This window comes from Pelodiscus sinensis, chromosome 5 (assembly GCF_052426305.1).
Source record: "Pelodiscus sinensis isolate ZL-2025 chromosome 5, ASM5242630v1, whole genome shotgun sequence".
Taxonomy (NCBI): Eukaryota; Metazoa; Chordata; order Testudines; family Trionychidae; genus Pelodiscus; species Pelodiscus sinensis.
Window position 1 is genome coordinate 67209301 of NC_143056.1, and position 20380 is coordinate 67229680.

Genomic DNA, 20380 nt, shown 5'->3' on the forward strand with positions numbered 1-20380 from the left:
TCTGTGAAAAATGGATAAGATTAATTTAGACGTGGTAATCACTGTGTTTTGCCTGTAGGTTGTTTGGGTGCAAGTTATAGAGAGAGTTTTCATTTATGGGTTTTTTACATGAACTGTGTTGTGTAGTTAATGAATGGGATCAGTTCCAAGAAATTCATGGACATGAGGTTTATTTTAGGATCTTGATCTATCTTTTTATGTTTTCCCTGATTCTCTGTCTCTTTATATGGCCCACAAATCTGTGGAAAGATACATGTTGACTTCAATGGGGTTTAGATCAAGCCCTTTATTGGGTAACCGTTCAAAACAACATACTTAACTTCCAAACAAGTTAACTTTCAAGTTTTTTTGACAGTCTGTTTTTCATGGTCAAGAGTTTTGCTAAAAGTTCTCTTACATTCTTGATGGTTTTGCTTTTTATTATTGCTCAAGTCTCATTTTATTTGATTAGGTGTTTACATTTCTGAGTATATAATGCCCTCTACAAGTGACAGGTGAATCAAATATGAAGCACATAAGCACTGTGGGTTTCTGTTCCTGCCTCGTGGCTGGTCCACACAGAAGAATAAGAATCTGCTACTCCTACTAGCTACAAAAGTGATCCCCTTAACTGTAGTGGTAGAGTTTCATGCTTTTGGTGTTGAAAGTTCTGCATTCAGAATCCCTTAATGCACACAGGGGATATAATCAAAAGTGCACATTAAAGAGGGGCTTGTATGTAAGTATATGGCAATTATTAACACAAATCCAAATAGTGAAATAACTATACAGAAAATAAGGCTAAACATGGTTATAACCTGTGAATTGGGAATAAGGTAAAATCTCTTTTTATTAGAGGTAGAAGGAAGTCTGTTTTAGTTATGATCTCTAAGTATAATAAAGCTGTAAATGAATCTCCAATGTTAGAAATGGCATAAGGAATAGAAAAAAGGAAGAAAAAGATATATGGGCATGGAGACTAGGGGCTAAAAAGGACAGTCTTTTTAGACAAGTTTGTGTAGTTCTTGCTCTAAAATCAGCGGTTAGTGTGTCATTTATGGATATGGTTTTATTTTGTGACTTTATAGGTGTGGTCTTAGGCTGTAAGAGAAATTTCCACAGCTGTGTTTGTGTTAGTTGGGCTGTCACCACCCAGGCCTTGGCATCAACACTAGGAGATGCTGTTGCACACCCTTTCAGATCTGTGCATATTTAGGGTCTCCCTATATCCCCTCCCCAAAAAAGCAAGCAAACATTTGAGTTCTAGATTTTCATTGCTGACGGTATGAGCAACTGTTGCTGGCTGGCCTAAAGGGACCACATCTGGGAGGGGAAATTGGTAAGCCAGTTAGTTACTGTGGCTGGATTTCACACAGCTATATTTATCAAGGATATTCAGTGCATTGGAAACAGGTGAAGCAATTCAGTGTTCAGGTCTCTGCCATGGTGACTTTTTAGAAGCGTATGTGCTGAACTGTAACACTGATACTATGCAGATTCATATCTCATTAATACCCTTGCCCAGAGCTTAATTTGTAACAAAAGAGGTGTTAGAGCAGGGGTGGGCATTCATTTTCCCAGGGAGACCACTTCATGAATTTTGGTATGTGGTCACAAGCTGCCTCCACCTCCGGAAGGGGAGGGGCCTGAGGTGGAAGGGGCAGGGGGGGGGACAAGCTTCCCCCAGAATTGTGTGGGGCAGGGGCTTGGAATTAAAAACACAGCAAAGGGCTTGTGGCTTCTGGCTCTGCTGCTACGGTGTTGCATGGTAACCGCCTGGGATTGCTGCAGCTATTTAAAAGGCTTGCAGCTCCAAGCCCTGCTGGGGTAGGGTCGCAACTGGGAGCCATGAGCCATTTAAATAGGATCCTGCTGCCTGAGCTACCACCTGGACATGCAGTGGCATGGGCAGCAAGATATAAATAGAAAGTGGCCAGATGCTGTCTGCAGGCTGAATCAAAGTGTTAGAAGGGCTGGATCTGGCCCCTGGGCCGCATCTTGCCCAGCCCTGTGCTAGATCTCCCTGCCCCTGTCTAATGAGGGCCTGCTCCAGGATTAGGCCTCTAATGACTTGCAAATCTGTTGTTGGGAATTCTGTATGGAATTGGCCACCTCCTCTAGTCCCTTTATGCTGCCAGCATTGCTGACATTCTCCCATACAGATAACCTTACACTCAACATCTTTACCCCATGTAACCAAAGTCGCTAAATATATCCTCATGTGGTTGCCTACCCAAGAGTTACACAATTATTTGAACAAAGCTGTTGTCCACCTGGCCTCCCAGAGAGTGCAAAGGCTGTAACAGTTGGGCTCTGTATTTAATGCTGGCTTCTGGAGCACAAGGGAGGAGGGTTAAGGACAGATTATTTTTTCTTTAAAGTAGCAATGAAAGAGGTTACCTGGTTACCCAGTAAGCAGGTGACTTATCTGCCTGCTTACCAGGTAACCAGTTAACCAGCCTGACTGGCTGGACTCTGCCCTTGGCTGCAGAGGGGCTGGGGGCAGGGATGGAGCTAGAAACAGCCCCCCTCAGCCTGCAGCTGGAGCAGCCGCCACCACCCGAGGCTGTGGCAGGGCCGGGAGTGGGGTTGGGACTAGAGCAGCCCCTGCTAGCTGCAGTGGGGCAGGGGTGGAGCAGCCCCTTCTACAGCCGTAGCCCATCACATTGCAGATGGGGAAGGAGTTGCTCCGAGGTTAACCAGTTAAACCCGTGGTCCTCAACACGGTGCCCGCATTTGTCTGCGCCCGCCAAGTGCTCAGGGCTGGCCTGGCCCCAGGCACGTGGCGCATGCGCGGTGCCGGAGCCGGCCCCGGGCGCGTGGCGCACGGTGAGCGCCGGCCCCGGGGGCGCCGCGGATTCACCCCTCGCGGCGCATGGGGGGAGAGAGCGCCAGCGCCAGCGCTGGCCCCGGGCGCGCGGCGCTTGGGGGGGGGAGGAAGCGCTAGTGCCGGCTCCGGGCGCGTGGCGCTTGGGGGAGGGAGGGGGGAAAGAGCGCCAGGCGCGTGGCACTTGGGAGGGGGGGGGGAGAGAGCCCCGGCCCCGGGCGCGCAGCGCTTGAGGGGAGAGCGCCGGCCCCCGGAATGCGGCTATGGGGGGGCCCCGCTCCCCCCGGGCGCCCGGCGGGCGAACGGCCACGCCCCCTGGCGCCCGGCAACCCCAAATGGTTGGGGACCACTGAGTTAAACCGAGCATTGAACCAGTTAACATTTTAAACATTAATTAACATCCCTACTTTAAAGACTGGCATCCTCAAACCAGGTCTGGATAAGAAATATAATAGATAATGCTTTTAAAGGGATAGACTTCTCCATTAAGCCTTACAGAGGCAATTGGCTTAATCAGTCATAATATATTTGAGCATTTGAAGCTGTGCCTTAAACACACAGCTGACAAAAACAGGCAAATTCCCGTCGCCAGCTAAAAATTGGCTGTACCTTGGTTCTATGTACTCTGTCCCTGGAAAGCCTGATAACTCAATAAAATGGGGGAGGAATGAAAAGGAGAAGTCCTTCTGGGTGGTTTCCTTCTTTCCCTTATGTTGTGAGATTACCTGTTTTAAACCAGTGAGTAACTACCCTAGCCCCATAGGCTATAATTTCTCCATCTTGAATACTGCTTCAAGTCTTTCCCTGGAACACAGACTCTCTTTATTTTAGTGTCCAGTCTAATCTTGCCCACAGATTTCATGATAGCAGGGTGGGGCTTAAGAACTTGAATCAGTGATCTAAGAATAAACCTATTCAAAGAAGCCATTGACTGCCTCCTCCTGACCTCTGTGGATCTTGTATTCAGAGATGTTCCACCTCTACTGGCTTGCAAGGGAGAGGAGGGAAGTTTTGGGACACACTTGTGAAAGAAAAAGACATATTTTCTACCCCTTTTCCTGGGAAATTGCTCAGGCCTCCAGAAATTGGCCAGTAAAAGTCTGTGCTCTTTGTTCTTGAAGGGAACTCCATGGGAAGAATCAAGGGGAATGAACTGAATTTAATCCCTTTCAGTAAGTGTTTTTATTTTGCTCTTCTTGTGACCCGACTTGTCTTGAGCAAACACCTGTCGAAGGAAGGATGCCCTGTCCCCATGTGAACTCACATGGCAAAGTACCATAACCACCCTGAGTAGGACAAAAACTTTGAACTCTAAAGCACAGTTATTCTGCAGTTGAAATAAGGGCTTCAGGTGAGCCTGCCTTGTCTATCTCATCATTTGTTTTATGTGGGCCCCATTGCTGAACAATCTGAACAGAAGTGTCTTGCAATGTGCCATAAAATAGTATGACAAGTCTGACTTATCCCATCCTAAGAAACCAGATGTTCTGAAGGGCAGGTGTTGTGTGCTTTGTTTTGTTTTAAAAACGTTTGTGGTTTAAAAAAAATAAAGGGTTTATCAAGTATATTATAAGGTGGAATATCAGGTCTGTTTTAGGGATGTAATAGTCCATTAACCAATTATCCGAAAAGCAAATGCTTACAGATTAATGCTATAGACTACACGCATTTCGCCCCCCCCCCCCCCCCTCAGCAGCCCAGCTCAGTCCTGGCTTGTGAAGGGTCTGGGACCTACTCCTGCTATGGCTCTGCATTTAAAGTGTATTAAGCACTGGGAGGGCTGGGTAGTCTGGGTCATGCCAGGTCCGGGACCTCAGAAACCCCTAGATGGGGGCTACTTCCATCCTGCGCTGCAGCCTCTGATACAGAGGCAGCAGCATGGGGCAACAGGTAGCCAGTCCGCAAGCTGGTTTTTAAATTGGCTCCTCTCGCAGACTAGCTCCCACCTGGCACCTCATGCTGTTCCTTGGGAGTGAGTCCGGAAGCACACTGGCTGCCAGCCCTGCCCCCGGGGACTATAAAATAGTCAACTAACCAATAAGAATTCATGAGGTTATTTGACTATTCAATTAACTGATATGTAACATCCCTAGTCTGTCTTGCAGTTCTAAAAACCTGCTTAATTACTTTAATTCAGTTGAGACATCTGGATTTTAAATCTTTTTTTTCTCCCTACTTAACCCATAAAATGAATTGCTCAGAGGAGGGGCAATAAGGAGATAGGGGATAGGATATGGAGGAACTGTTGTTTGGCCACTGATGATGGAGAACAAGTGCATCTACATGACATTCAAGCCTGGGTCCCATTCAAAGTCAATGGGATTTAAGTGCTTTTGACACTTTGGTGCTTTTGAAAATTTTACCTGGGACTCGTATGTTTGTAAAGTTTATAAAAGACCTAAATGGAAGTTGCTCATCCTTGCAAACCCTGTGAGCTCTGAAGCCAGCTCTGCTTTTTGTGTAGTATTTTCTAGTTTCCCATCTAAAATGCTGTAATTTTCTTATTTTGAAAGGTGATGAATGAAGATGACTTTATTAAGAAACTGGACTGCAAACCTGACCAACACCTGAAGGTGGTGTCCATCTTTGGGAACACTGGGGATGGCAAGTCGCACACCCTTAATCATACTTTCTTCTATGGCCGTGAGGTCTTTAAGACATCTCCAGCCCAAGAATCCTGCACAGTCGGTGTATGGGCCGCCTATGACCCTGTCCACAAAGTGGTGGTAATTGACACAGAAGGTCTGCTAGGGGCCACAGTGAATGTGAGCCAGAGAACACGGCTGCTTCTGAAGGTGCTGGCCATCTCTGACCTTGTCATTTATCGTACTCGTGCTGACAGACTCCACAATGATCTCTTCAAATTCCTTGGGGATGCTTCAGAGGCCTACCTGAAACATTTCACTAAGGAGCTGAAGGCAACCACGGCCCGCTGTGGCTTGGATGTTCCCTTGTCCACTCTGGGTCCTGCAGTCATTATCTTCCATGAGACTGTATACACCAAGCTACTGGGCTCCGGTGAGTAGAGAGAAAGAGACAGTAAATCAAAATATAGCTAAGTGTTATCTTAATTGGGCTGCCATGTGGAAGACCTGGATTAGGGTCCTGGTCTGGCTCTCTTTTCAGGCTGGCATAGGATCTGTAGAGGTAGTATGCTATGTTCTAATGGTGGTATGAGGGATTTACATCAGAGTAGCAACTCAGTTAGCCAGTTAAGGATCAACACTGATTAGTCCTAACGAGAGTCTCCTGTGATCCTCCTCAACATAGGACAGTGAGTGTGTGGAGGGGCCCTAATAATATAACGGGGATGCACAGGGTCCTATCACAAAAATAAATGAAAATACATCATGCTACAGAACTAAATGGGTAAGAAGTATGAAGCGGACTTGTTTTTAAACCTGAACTCTCCCTTTGGCATTTCTGGGGATTGGTGCCGTTCCTAAGGCAGGCATGAATTCTGAGAAACACAGACTTCAGAGTGTGATAGCTGGTGCGTTGGCCCTGCTTCTTCCTGTGGTTGTTGCTCAAAATATGCAATATTGCTGGTAGGGTTTCCCACCATGCACTACAGGGTATGAGCACCACTATGCTTTCATTTCTCACCCCATCTCCATTTCCTTCTTCAGCATTTTACCTGGGATCTTTGCATGCCAGAGACATATGATTTGTTTACACATCTGTGGGAGAAATCCTAGCTCCATTGAAGTCTGGGCATTTTGTGATTGACTTGAAAGGGACCAAGAATTCACTTACTCTATCATAGTGTTTGCTAACCCCTGTGTTGGCTTTGCCCACCCCTACCATGCTCTAATATCTTGAGGGGGAGCCTGGGTCAATGCATCTGTTACATCAGTGCAGATGAGGTTTAGCTTTGCTTATGTGCATCCAGAAGTGCCCTACTGTGCAAGATCACAACAACTCCCTGCAGGCCCACAGTATTGTTGCTGGCTTCTTCAGTCTGGGTGTTTGCTGACCACAAGGCACTCAGCAAATAGAAAAGCCATGGAACTAAGTAAAGCACCTCCCTAAAGTTATTTTTCAGAATAACAAAGTGGCAATGTAAAAATGGCACCACCTTCTCACTTTTGTAAATGTAGAACAAATAAAGAACCAGGATTTCACACAGCATGTAATTAGCTGCTGGAATTTGCTGCCTCAGGGAGTCTGAGTCAAATGCTGTAGCTGATTAATTTTATAACCAGTAATGACAGTTGTAGTTTTATGCATAAAGTGAGGATGTCAAGAGGCGGGTAACTGACTAATCGTGTATGCGATACAATTTGTATCGCGTACACGATTGGTTAACAAAGGGGCCCCGCTGCAGCTCTGCAGTTTAAATGTAGTAGGAGCCGGGTGCGCTGGCAGCCTTGCTCCTACTGCATTTAAACTTCAGAGCCGCAGAGGGGGTAAGTCCAGGACCCGGTGTGAGCCAGGACTCAGCAGTTCTGGCTCTGCCTTATACATGTAGTAAGAGCCAGGTGGCTCTTACTACATTTAAAAGACAGAGTCATAGCGTGGGTGGTTCCCGGTGCCGGTGTGAGGATCATGCCAGCTCTGGGACCACTGTGGTTCTGCCTCCGTGCCTCCTCCCCCTGCCCTCCCCAGCACTGCAGATATTGTGCTGGGGGGAATTGGATTTTAGGCTGGCTCTCCCCAGCACTGACTTCTACTTCCCTATCCCCTTTGCTGCCTCAGATACAGAGGCAACAAGTGGGGAGGAGCAAGAAGTCAAGTAGTCGATAAGCTTAGGCCTATCGGGTAGTCGGCTACTTGAGTAGTCGTTTACATCCTTAGCACAAAGGCAAAGTAGTAAAAACACATACTTCAGAGCATCAGCTGATTTCTGTGGAAGCCAGAAAGGAATCTCTCTCCCCCTCCCCCCTCATATGGAGCAAAACACAGTAGTTCAGCTTGATGTTGAGATGTGATTTTTTTTTTTTTTTTAAGGGTTGGGATTTGCTTTCCTGTCAAGCATATACTTTATACCATTGTTGGAAACAGGCTCCAGGAGTTGGCAGGCTGTTAGTGTGACTTGAAATGGCTAACTCTATGTTGCTGTGTTTTCTAGGCAGGGTGGATTGATTTAAGTCAAGGCAATTTAAATCATCCCCGCAAAAAAATCATTGATTTAAATCAAGTTACCAAAAAAGCTAAGATTGACTATGCTTTGAATGCACTTAATTTTGGAATAAGCCCCATTGAACTGACTGACACTTCCACTTTTTTGAGAAAACAAGTATAGAATGGGGTTCCCTTGGAAAAACTGAGTTATGCTGAAGTAAAATAGGGAATAGACTTGTGGCATCACCATCATGGTCTGTGACCATGATGCCCCAAAATAAGGGACATGTATTATGTAATAGAAAATAAGAAAATGACATTCAGGCAACTCCTAGATTTCTCTCACTGCAGCTTTCTCTACTGCATACTTGAGTGACAGATTCTAAACCCAGTTCACTAATTAAACAAGCCATAAATATTAGCTAAGCTAAACTTTTTTTCTAGAAATATCCAGTGCAGCAAACAGCTTGGGAATTTACTTGTTAAAACACTTATAGTAAAGGGCATAGAGAGAGTCTTCAAGAATGATGCACCGCAAAGTGAATTATTTAAGTTACTAACTACGGGTACGTCTAGACTACATGCCTCTGTCGCCAGAGGCATGTAGATTAGGCTACCAGACATAGTAAAATGAAGCGGCGATTTAAATAATCGCTGCTTCATTTAAATTTACATGGCTGTCGCGCTGAGCTGACAAACAGCTGGGATGAGGTATACCTGGGTGGTCGACAAATACCTTTGATGTCGCCACCCGCGCGTCCAGACTATCGCGCTGAGCCGACAAACAGCTGATCAGCTCAGCGCGGCAGCCATGTAAATTTAAATGAAGCGGCGATTATTTAAATCGCCGCTTCATTTTCCTATGTCTGGTAGCCTAATCTACATGCCTCTGGCAACAGAGGCATGTAGTCTAGACGTACCCTACTAGTTGATCCACTCAGCCATATCCACATCTTCTTCTACCTCATTTTCTTCCAATAAGCAATTTTCCTTACAATGTTTCATTCTTGCAACTAAGCCCTGCATCATCTTCTTGCACTGCTTACACTTGACATGATTTTGTTTTCTTTTTTAACCCGGAGAACTAATTTTTACAAAATATTCCCAGACAGGGTCTCTCTGGGCCCTCAGAATTCATGACAGTTTTTCTGGAATATAGGAGGCTGTGTGTGCGCTGAACAATGTCTTCCCTTTTTCTTTTTCTTTTCTGTCCACTTCACTGTTCCTTTCTTTGTTGCCTCTGTTCTTTCCTATATATCAAGGATGGAGAACCGCAGGCCCGGGGACTGGATGTGGCCCCCGGCTTGCCTGGATCTGTCTTTGGACTCCCCTCCCACCCCAGTATTGGGGAGCCTGTGCTGGTGCTTCAGCCCCCAACCCAGTCTCATCTTGCAGTTGGAGCACACATAATCTCCTAGCCTGGCCCCTCTAGGCTCTGGTATGCCAGGGGAATATAGGGAGTGTCTTTCTCAGTCAGGGGTCACATCAGTGAGGGTTTGTTTTGTTTTTTTTGGTTTTTAGTTGTGTGCGACCCCCTGCTGATTTTTCTGAGTCAGTGGCCTGACCCAAAAAAGGTTCCCCCCCCCACTATATACTGTCTCTCTGTCTTTAAGACAATGTCATAACTAACTCCTCTGCCGTGCTTGGCCAAGGTCCACCATCACATAAGCACAGAACAAAAACAACACCATCCAGCCTGTATCTATTTTTGTGCCTGTTACCTTTTAGTCTGCTGAGAAAAAGAAACTGGAAGCCCAGAACCTTCAAGAAGAAAGAACTAATAGTTTGGCTGGATAGACTAGAGCCATTTAATCATTTTATGAGACTGTAAATGTAGGTGTGGCATATTTGTGATGAAATTTAATTGTAACTCTTGTTTTTAAATGAGAAACTTAGTATTTTATTGATGATTTAAATAAACTAAAAAATCCAAATTAAATTAAAAAATCCATCTTTAATTTAAAAAAAATCATTGATTTTTATGTACCCTGTTATTAGGGGAAGGAAGATATAGACATTCCTTTTCCCGCCATAGGGTCTGCATGTAGAATACACATATAAGGAGTGATGTGAATAACGGCACTGTTATAGTGAGGCCAAATGGCTTGGAGCCAGGAACTGCTGACCTCTAACACACTGTATCTTAAAGTTTGTTCATTTAGTGCCAGATATTCCAAACTGGCCTCTAATTTTGAATGCCCATTTTAGGACCAATAAGCCCAGATTTTCAGAGATGCTCACCACCCACAATTCCTCCTATTTAGTTAGAGCTGTTCTCAGCATCTCTGCATGTCAGTTGTAGGAGCTAACACTATATCCAAAATTAGAGACCATTTTTCAAAATGTTTTGCTTTGCCTGTGTGTAGAATGGGGAATACTTGTGTATCTGCAGCACAGAAGGGTGGTAAGGAGTAATTAGGAATGTGAGTATTGTATAGCACTTCACATTGTTAAAGCACTGCCTGATTGTCAAATAGTATTATGCTAAACCAGCAGTTGTTAATACACCTGCTACTGCTTTTGCATGGGTGTAGATCACCCCTCTGAGGCGCCTGAAAAACTCATCCAGGATCGTTTTCGGAAACTGAGCCGCTTCCCCGAAGCCTTCAGCTCAATCCACTACAAGGGAACAAGGACTTATAACCCCCCCACGGACTTCTCGGGACTTAGGAGAGCTGTGGAGCACCAGCTGGAGAACAATACCACTCGTTCCCCTCGACAGCCTGGGGTTATCTTCAAAGCACTGAAAGTAAGTCATTTGCTGCAGAGTGTGTGGCTTCCTTACAGTTGGGGAGAGGCACGGAGGGTTCTTTTTCATGTCTGTAGCACCATTCCCAAGTATCATGTACTTAATAATGTTCCACAAAAAGCTCTAATGTAGAATTGCAGATATCTGGAGAAAAGGCAAGTCTTCAGTATCTCATATACTCCTGTAACAGTTGAATGGACTGGATGGATCTCTCCTGGGGGAAGACAGCAGGAGAGGGAAGGAAGTAAAGAAGAACTGATGGAGACCCTTTGAAAAATCAGGTGGAAAGGTTAAAGGAGAATTAGAAAAGCAAAATCTCTAACCCACACCTGTGAGGAAGCTGACTGGGGGAGGAAAGAGTGATAAACTGTATTGCAAGTGATAATTTTTTCATGGAAGGTATTTATAAAGATGCCCATAGAGCTGTCCAGGATGAAGTTTTTAGTAACTTTCTTAATTCTAGCATCAGTGCAATGATAACAATAGAAATGGAATTCGACTTGAAAAGAGATGACTAAGAGGGAGATATTAAAGTGTTCTTTAAAATCCTAAATGGTGTGGAAAAAGTGAATAAGGACGTGAGCTTTTCTTTTATTCCTTCACATAACACAAGAACCAGGGATCATCCAATGAAATTAATAGGCAGCAGGTTTAAAACAAACAAAAGGAAGTACTTCACACAGTGCACGGTTAGCCTGTGGAACTTGTTGCCAGGGGATGCTGTGAAGACCAAAATGATAGCATGGTTCAAAAAAGAAAAGTTCATGAAGGGTAGGTCCGTTAGTGGCTATTAGCTAAGATGGTCAGGAACACAAGGCTATGTTCTGGGCGTCCCTAACCTCTGGTTGTCCGAAGCTGGGAACGGACAACAGGGAATAGCTCACTCACCGATTGCCTGTTCAGTTCATTTCCTCTGGGGCACGTAGCATTGACTGCTATCAGAAGGCAGGATACTGGGCTGGATGAAGAGTTGGCCTGCTCCCAGTATGGCTGTTCCTGTGTTCTGATTGCAGGGGATGTGAGAGGTGAGGTAGTAAAGGCACTGGCTGCAGACAGTATTCTCAAGGAGCTGGGAGGCAAAGGGAAGGAGGGAGATGTGGCAGTAGCTGGAGAAGCAAGGGAGATCAAAGAAGGGATTGTTGGGGTTAGAGATACAATAGCATACTTGAGGGCTGATGAAAAGGAGCTGAAAGGTGGAAGAGACAGGCTGAAGACCTCCCTAGTATCCTTATGTCGTTATTACCACAATATCTCTGAGCTTCCTAAGTATTTAAGAATAACAGTCACTCTCTCTCAATGTAGGGGCAAGAGCATGATTATTTTATATGTATGTCTGCTCATGACAGACTTGGCTCCCCCTCCGCAAGTTAAAGAAAACAGTTTTCCATTTGGTCCTGAAAATGGTTATTGCTGTGGCTACTATTCTTTCCTGAGGGAGTGAGTCCCATAGTTGTTTGGCCATCCAGTAGCTTCAAGCAGCCCAAGGCTGTGGTCTGACTGAACAATTTGGAGCAGATGTTCACAACTGAGGGAGATATCACCTCCATAACAAGTCCTTCAGAGCTCTTCTCTCTCCTTACCATCATTGCCTCATTTCTTCTTTGGGTTCAGACTTTTGCTCTTCATCCAGGTACTGATTTCAGCTAAGCATTTGGAAAGCTGGAAGCCAGTACTGTTTATATTTGACATAAAGCTGTGCACAGTCCTAATGGTGCTGGCATTACAGTCTGGCTTCCTATAGATCAGGGGTGGGGAAATATCAGCCCGGGGCCACAAGAAGTGCAAAAAAAAAACCCAAAACAAACAAAACCCCTCACAGACGTGGCACCTAATTGATAAGTGGGCTAGAGTTGGGGTGGAGGGCAGGAGGGAGAGTGCAGGAGTGGGCTGGGGTGGGAGGGTTTGGAGGGAGGAGTAAGGTGAAGGGGCAGGGAATGGGGGCATCTACCTGGCACTGCTTTTGGGGGTGCATAGATGGCTCCTTGTAGCTCTGCACTGGCTTGCAGACTCCATCCCCATCAATCCCATTGACTGGGAATCCTGGCTAATTGGAGAGACAGAGCTGGAGCCTGCAAACGCCCGTGGGCTGGGTGTGGCTGGCAATTTGCCTTGATCCAGCCTGCAAGACTCAGAGCTGCCCTCCAGCAGTGGGGAACTCCCCACACCTGCTATTGATGTTGAATAATATAGGAAAGGAAGGAACCATTGCCAGTGGCAACCATTTAGCTTCAGTTGGAGAAGGGCTTGAAATATTGGTGGTTGTTGACCCCTGCAGCTTTTTGGACTTGAACTAGGACTATTTAGTGATTGGCTGCATCAAATGCCACAGAGAGGTTAGAGCAAGATGAATATGGGTGTACTTCTAATGTCTATGGACAGGAGGTGATCATACACCAGAGAAACAAGTGCTGTCTCCATGCTATGTTATGGCCTGAAGCCTGAGATGAATCCAGGATAATGGCAAGCTGAGACTTTTTTTTGCTAGTTTTTTGATGAGCTTGCAGTTCCATAAACCAAAGGAATACCAGGATGGCAGAAAGAGGCTAAAGGGAGCTTAGGTAAGGAGGAACAATTTAACTTGTCCCTCCTACCCTGGAGTAGCAATACGAAGCATTTAGCGTACGAACATAGGAATGGCCATACTGGGTTGGCATAATGGTTCATTGAGCCCAGTATCTTGTCCTGATTCTTTTAAGTTCAGTTATACAGTACTTTTGACCATCATAACATCCCTTGAAAGACTTACTTTACCAAAGCTAGTGGACAGATTTACACTGTGGTACTTATCTTTTCCAAAATGCATCATGAAGCAGAGATTGATACATACATAAAAGCCAAACAGTATTGTATTAGAGGCTGTGATACTTCTTGAAGTAGTAGCATGATATTTAGCTCATTTGTTCAGCTCTTCACTATTAATGTGATGGGCTTTCCAGGAAAAACTTATATAAATAGAGTTGCCTATTGGAGGTGATGTTTAGTTCAGGCTTCATGATAAAAAAAAAAACCTGTACAAATAAAATTTTAAAATAACATTATTCTTCCTCTTTAAAGTATTTAATGTAGCTTTTTAAATACTTTGCAATACAGGCATAAGAACTAGGTTTGGACCCCGACGCTCACTGTTAGCAGTGATGAGCACATTATAAATGCCCAAGAGAGAGACAGTTAAATGATTTTTAGTACAATGGAGAGATCCATTTGTTGCCAGGGTGACTGAGATTCAGATCTAGTTTCTAGGCTTAGACATAGATTTGCAGCAAATGTTTACCTCAGTTTCCCTACAAGAGAAAGTATTTCCTTTCCTTTCTTCTCTAGATAAATATGTGACCTTTGAGACCAGTGAAGGTTTGGAATATAGCTTCACGGGGGCGGTATATAATTCCGAGTAAATAATTGGGAAGAGGTGTGGGCAGAGTCTGTTATTTTGCTTTATTGCTGTTTTTAGTGAAAGAAGAAAAGCAATTTCTTTTGAAGAGAAGAATATCAACCTCTTTACCATCCCCCCACTATGTGTGCTGTGGTGGTTTGTTTTTCTCATGTATTTAAGGGCTATTGCCACATTGATTCTATAGGGTTGCCAGTGAACATCCAGCTCACCTCAGTAACCATCAAAGGCATTAGCATTTGAAAGCCATTTAGTGGGTTGTGTGAAATGTGTTTGGTCTCAGTCCAGGTTCCAGTGGAGACATGCTGCCATCACAACTGGTCCTAATTATCAAGCTTGTTTGCAGTCTGAGCTTCAAAAGTTAAGGACTGAATGGACCATGGAGACTGAGCTCCCTTTTCACTTCATATGTGGGTCCTAGGAATGAGGAATTTTGACATGGCCCCATGAGGGAAACTTGCACTATTTCACCACCACTAAATTAACTAAAAATAAAGTTTTGCAGGCTGTTAGCTATATGATTCCCAATGGCTTATTAATTAATGCTAGTTAATTGTAAGACATTTGGCTCCAACCTTGCATGGTATGTTGAGTATGCAGGAGCAAATATCTTTAGCTATGGAATACTCCTTCTTATCCAGCTATTTCTGTGTGATTATGTAGCCTTTTTCTTCCAACCCCGTCTACTTTATCATGGAAGTCAGAGATGGAAAAAAAACCTTGAGATCTTCCTATCCATCTCCCTGCCATGTGCAAGATTGTTGATCTTGTTTGGTCTGGATTAGAAGAAAGAGAGAGGAGATATATTTTTCCTTTGTAGCTCATATCTATATAGCAGTGGTCCCCAACGTTGCGTGGCTGCCGGGCACCTGGGGGCAGAGCCACTCACGTGCTGGGCACACGGGGGCGGGGCCATGCATGCGCCGCGCACCCGGGGGTGGGGCCACCCACGAGCCATGCGCCCGGGGTTGGCACTGCGCATGTTCCGCGTGCCCGGGGCAGGGGCCGGCAATGCACCCCAAGCTGGCACTGCGCATGGGCCGTGCGCCCGGGGCCGCCCACGAGCCAGGCACCCCAGGCCGGCACCACACAGGTGCCCTGGGGCCGGCACTGCGTGCCGGGGGCGGGGCCAGCCCAGATGTTTCAGCGGGCACACAGAAATCCCCCGGCGGGCGCCATGGCGCCCGCGGGCACCGCGTTGGGGACCCCTGCTATATAGTTTCCTGGTCAGTGAGCTATGATTTGTTAACTACAGAGCCCAACTGGTGCACTCCTGGAGAGGAACTCATGATAAGTCTCCCAGGATATCTGTAGAGATGCTTACCTTTCCAGAAGGCTATGACTGTCCTTGTGAATCAATGTCCTTGTTGCTCTGAATTCCTCAGCAATTTCTCTCACTGGGTCTGACAGGCATTGAGCGACCGGTTCAGTGGTGAGATCCCTGATGACCAAATGGCTCACAGCTCCTTCTTTCCTGATGAATATTTCACCTGCTCTTCTGTATGCTTCAGCTGTGGGTAAGAAACACACCCTCCTCCCTGTAGCAGGCAGTACTGTCCAGATCTGCAGCATTAGAATGCATGGTCATAATGAGGTCACAAGTACTGCAGAGACACATCATAAGTATCTAGTGGTGACATCAGTGTGGTATAGTTTGAATATAGAGTTTGCATGTTTCCCTGACATCAGAATCTATTTGAATTCCCTGAAAAGCAGTTCAATGTGTGTTGTGGCGGCTGCTGTCTCTATGCTCCAGCTAGACAATATGATCTTGTTTTCAAGATTTGACGTAAGGCCCTACTTAAACTGTGGGATGTGTGTCAAAATTGCGGCTGAGTTTCAGACAAGACATGGAAAATTGTGGAAAAGTAATAATGGACCTCATTATTTGTGGTAATAAAGTTCATTATTATTTTTCCATGAGAGTGCTTGGGGCTGAGTGGCCATCGAAAACTCCTCCTGTCAAAACTGCAGTGGAAACCTACTATTGCAGAATCTGCAATCTCGCAAGTCAAGTACTGATGTCATCTCTTTTTGCGAACATCTTTTCCCAACTAGTGTTCATAAGCGTGTGGACTCAGAATCGTGCAGTTCTCTACAAGGGCAGTGTGTGAAATGAGTGGTCTACAAGAATCCCTTGAAGTAAAAAATAATTGCCACGTGAGACTTCATTATTTTTGTTACATAAACATCACCAAAACATGCATCCACCCAGCCTTCGACTGTGAATTCTGGCCTGTAACTAGCAGCCACTCCCACGGATGCTGACAAGATTTTGCATAACTGGTCAGACGCATCAGAACTTGATTGCAAGTCTTGGCTAAGTAAAGTCAAGGTAGAGTGGGAATTGGTGCTGGTAATTCAGTGGATGGTAGTCATCCCTCTGAGTCTGTACTGTGCTGTATCAGTTAGGGATGTTAAATTGCAGTTAATTAGCTAATTGAGTAGTTGATGGAATTTCACCAGGAGCTAACATAAGAGCCACCAAGCTCTTAATACATTTAAAAGGCAGAGGTGCAGAATCTGGGACTGGGCATGAGTTGGGAATCAGCTGATTCCCTGCTTGCACCCAGTCCCCCTGCTACGCCTCTGCCTCCCTGTCCCCCCGCAGAGACAGTGCAGAGGGGAACTGGCTTTTAAGCTAGCTCCCCCCCAACACTGGCTCCTACTCCCCACCCCGTTGCTGCCTCTCTCTGAAAGAGGGAGCAAGGGGAGGGGGGTGGAAGTGACTAGTTGAATCATTGTTTGAATACCTGATAAGAATGTGCTTATTGGGTAGTCAAGTAATTGCTTACATCCCTAGTATCAGCATGATGCTATGGAGGATAGGGCTGCTGGAAGGTCTGTCTATTAAATAAGATGTAACACTTAGGTTTCTAGTCTTTCATAATCATTAAAAATTCTCTTGCGTTATTTGTAAGACAGGGTTCTCAAACTCCCAGCCAACGGGCCACCCTGGCTGGAGCAGTTGCACAGTCTGGCTCAGGCGTCCTGGGGGGCAGATAGGGCTGTTCGTTCCCAGTCCTTCCCACCATCATATCATCCCTGAGAGATGTGGCTTTGGGGATTATTGGGGTGGTCTGGTGCAGGGCAGCAGTAGCGGTTGGGCACCCGTGCACTTGCCACAGTGCCGGTCCGCTTCCCCTCAGCTCCTGCTATCATGGCGAATCTGGGGGGGCCTTGTGGGGAAAGAACCCTGACCCCCTGGTAATCTCTGAAGGATGCGGTACCATGGGGGGAAAGAGCAGGGTGATGGTGGGAAGGGGCATTGTTTGGGGAATGGGAACAGACAGTTCTCCCCTCACCTCCTGCCTGCAAGGACGCCTGGGTATCTGCTCTGGCTGGAGATGGGCCACAGGCCAAGAATTTGAGACTCCTGTTATAAGAATTGGGATGTTAGCTCTAATGTCTTGGCCCAATTCCAAACTTGGTTAGTTCCATCTTCTAGATTTCTTGCGTAGCTTCCATTGGATCCAGTATTCACTTCCCGTATTAAATTGCTGTATACTATTACTCTGAAACCGCTACTGTCCCCGACTCCATGATGGCTGCATTTCAATGGCCTGTGAAGTCATTGTTGGATGTACGGCTTCTAAAGTGCTGTGGGATTAAAGGGACTATACAAATCTAATATGTTAAATAAAACCTAACTTTAGTTCTGGCAGTTTCGCTGACCTTTTACTGAGATCTGTCCTGTATCAGTGACTCTCTGGCTTGCTCACTGCTTGCTCCTGAACTCCAGGTGTGGCTGTAAGAACAGCATGAACCATGCAAAAGAAGGAGCTCCTCATGAAGCCAAGAGCCGCTGCAGATACTCCCACCAGTATGATAACAGAGTCTATACCTGCAAGGTAGGCAGAACCCTAGGGATGGGAACCAGTACGTGCAGAGGGAGAAGAGGGGAACCCACACCTTGGGAATGAGGAAAACTACGCACATGTGTCTGTGGTCTCGCTCCTCTTCTCTGTTGAAGACTCATGAGAACAGCCTTTTGGCTTTGACTTAGCAACAATATTTTTGTTGATCCATAACAGTATGTTGGTAATTGTTCTGTTTGCTGGCTTGCCAGTCACAGTGCTTGCATATTTTGCTGGCTGAATCACCAAGGGTGCTCTGGTGCCAACTCCCAGGACAGGTTAAGCATTAGATGTTGCCTTTCACTCCCACTACACTGAGGCTACGTCTAGACTGGCCACAAATTCCGGAAAAGGGATGCAAATCAGGTAAGTCAGCATAGGGAAATCCGCGAGGAATTTAAATATCCCCCGCGGATTTAAATAAACATGTCCACCGCTTTATTTCCAGCTTGGGGAAAAGCCAGAAAAAAAGCATCTAGACTGGCGCGATCCTCCGGAATAAAGCCCTTTTCCGGAGGATCTCGTATTCCTACTTGAAAGAGATCCTCCAGAAAAGGGCTTTATTCCGGAGGATCGTGCCAGTCTAGACGCTTTTTTTTTCCGGCTTTTCCCCAAGCCGGAAATAAAGCGGCAGACATGTTTATTTAAATCCGCGGGGGATATTTAAATCCCCCGCGGATTTCCCTATGCTGATTTACCTGATTTGCATCCCTTTTCCGGAATTTGTGGCCAGTCTAGACATAGCCTGAATGTATAAGCCCTTTAATTGCTCTCTGTATTTCCTTCCATCCGTCCCTAATGTTGATTTCTTTTTTGGTGTGCGTGTAACTCAAAGATCAGGTGGAGGAGCCTGGGGGTTACTTCATACAGAGCCATATTTTTATTGTTGTTTAGGCAAATGACATCATTTGGGAATAATGCACAAAAATTCCATTATCAATAATGGGATCCATCACAAGGCCCCTCGAGCAAATAATCTCCATAAACACACACCAAATAAAGCCTTTAAACTTACTTGCGATCCAACAGACACACGAGACTTGATGTTGGGGATGCCAAAACATGATTCTAATCAAACACTCCTGTTCCAGGCTTGTTATGAACGTGGCAAGGAGGTCAGCGTGGTGCCAAAAACATCTGCTTCCACTGATTCCCCTTGGATGGGCCTTGCCAAGTACGCCTGGTCAGGGTGAGTGCAGGGGCAGGCAGCCTCTTCCCTCTGCCAATTTCTTTGGGCCTCCTGCCCTTGCTAGATAACTAGCTCTCCTTGTTCTTTACTGCAGGTATGTGATTGAGTGCCCCAACTGTGGAGTGGTGTACCGCAGCCGACAGTACTGGTTCGGGAACCAAGATCCTGTGGACACAGTGGTGAGGACAGAAATCGAGCACGTCTGGCCTGGAGTAAGTCTTGTTGTTGGGGTGCTTTTGAGGTGTGTGTGGTTTCTTTGCATAACATTGCAAAAAAATGGACTGACTCTTGCTATAGCAGATGCCTCTCCTGCTTACATATGGAGCCACTTTCCAGGATAGGCATCCTCAGAGCAAGAGGCAGTCAAGTTTTGTGTGTGGGGACATAAAAACTGGATTGGATACAACACCATCTTGCAGTGGTATCTAGGAGATGAGCTAAAAAACCTAACAATTCTTTCCTATCTCTGATTAATAAAAATATAGAATAATCCCAAAATGCTTCTTATACACATCCCCACTGTAAACCCAGCCACCTGCTGCACAGCATGCTGAACAGCAGTGGGAGCAAGGGACATTTGAGCAAACTTCCTCCTCTAGCAGAAAGTTCCATGGGTTATTCAATATCCACATTAGAGAGGCCAGGACCGTTTTTTTTAAGGTCCCTCTGAAAGTCTTGCATACAGTAAACTGAACAGTGCTCAGCCTGTCTTCTGAAGACTGAAGGTTCAAGTTGACCTTATCAACATACAGACTCTTAGTGTGAGTGTTTGAACCATTAAGACTCTCCCCCCCCCCCTCTCAAAAAGATAGGAATGTGATCCTTCAAGGTGTTGCTCTCTAGCTTAACAGCAGCAATGGACAGTCGTTTGGTGCAAGAAGCACATGCTCAGGTTTCCTTCTCTGTTTTTCCATTTTCATGTAAATATTCATTGGGGTATAGACAGATGGATTCCTGAAAGACAACAATAATGCAGCTCAGCGCCTGTTGGATGGAATGAATTTCATGGCACAGTCTGTGTCTGAGCTCAGCCTGGGACCCACAAAAGCTGTGACGTCTTGGCTGACGGACCAGATTGCCCCAGCCTACTGGAGACCCAACTCTCAAATCCTGGTATGTAGCTGCTGCTGTATTTTTATGCTGTTGAGGGAACCTCCTCCATTTGCTTTTGATGTACTCTTCCTCCACACATTATCCATATAATAAAACAACAAAGTGACCGTTAAAATACAATTGGATAGATTTCAGGTTCCCCATCTCCTATGGATTGCAAACTGAATCTCACCTACTTCCTGCAGCTCTTCAGAGTTAGAGGTACTGCCTTCTG

General features: G+C 45.7%; 1 protein-coding gene across 5 annotated transcripts in view; it reads left to right on the forward strand.

Moving 5' to 3' along the window:
- The window catches only part of ZFYVE1 (zinc finger FYVE-type containing 1), a 41856-nt gene that overhangs the window by 14629 nt on the left and 6847 nt on the right, over window positions 1–20380 (forward strand). For all 5 annotated transcript variants that reach the window (XM_025187489.3, XM_075927275.2, XM_025187491.3 and 2 more), the window contains exons 3-9: window positions 5320–5824; window positions 10405–10619; window positions 15418–15524; window positions 17750–17858; window positions 18956–19053; window positions 19148–19265; window positions 19996–20166. In XM_025187489.3, coding sequence (XP_025043274.1) covers window positions 5320–5824; window positions 10405–10619; window positions 15418–15524; window positions 17750–17858; window positions 18956–19053; window positions 19148–19265; window positions 19996–20166 — 1323 coding nt within the window. The remainder of the gene's footprint in view (window positions 1–5319; window positions 5825–10404; window positions 10620–15417; window positions 15525–17749; window positions 17859–18955; window positions 19054–19147; window positions 19266–19995; window positions 20167–20380) is intronic.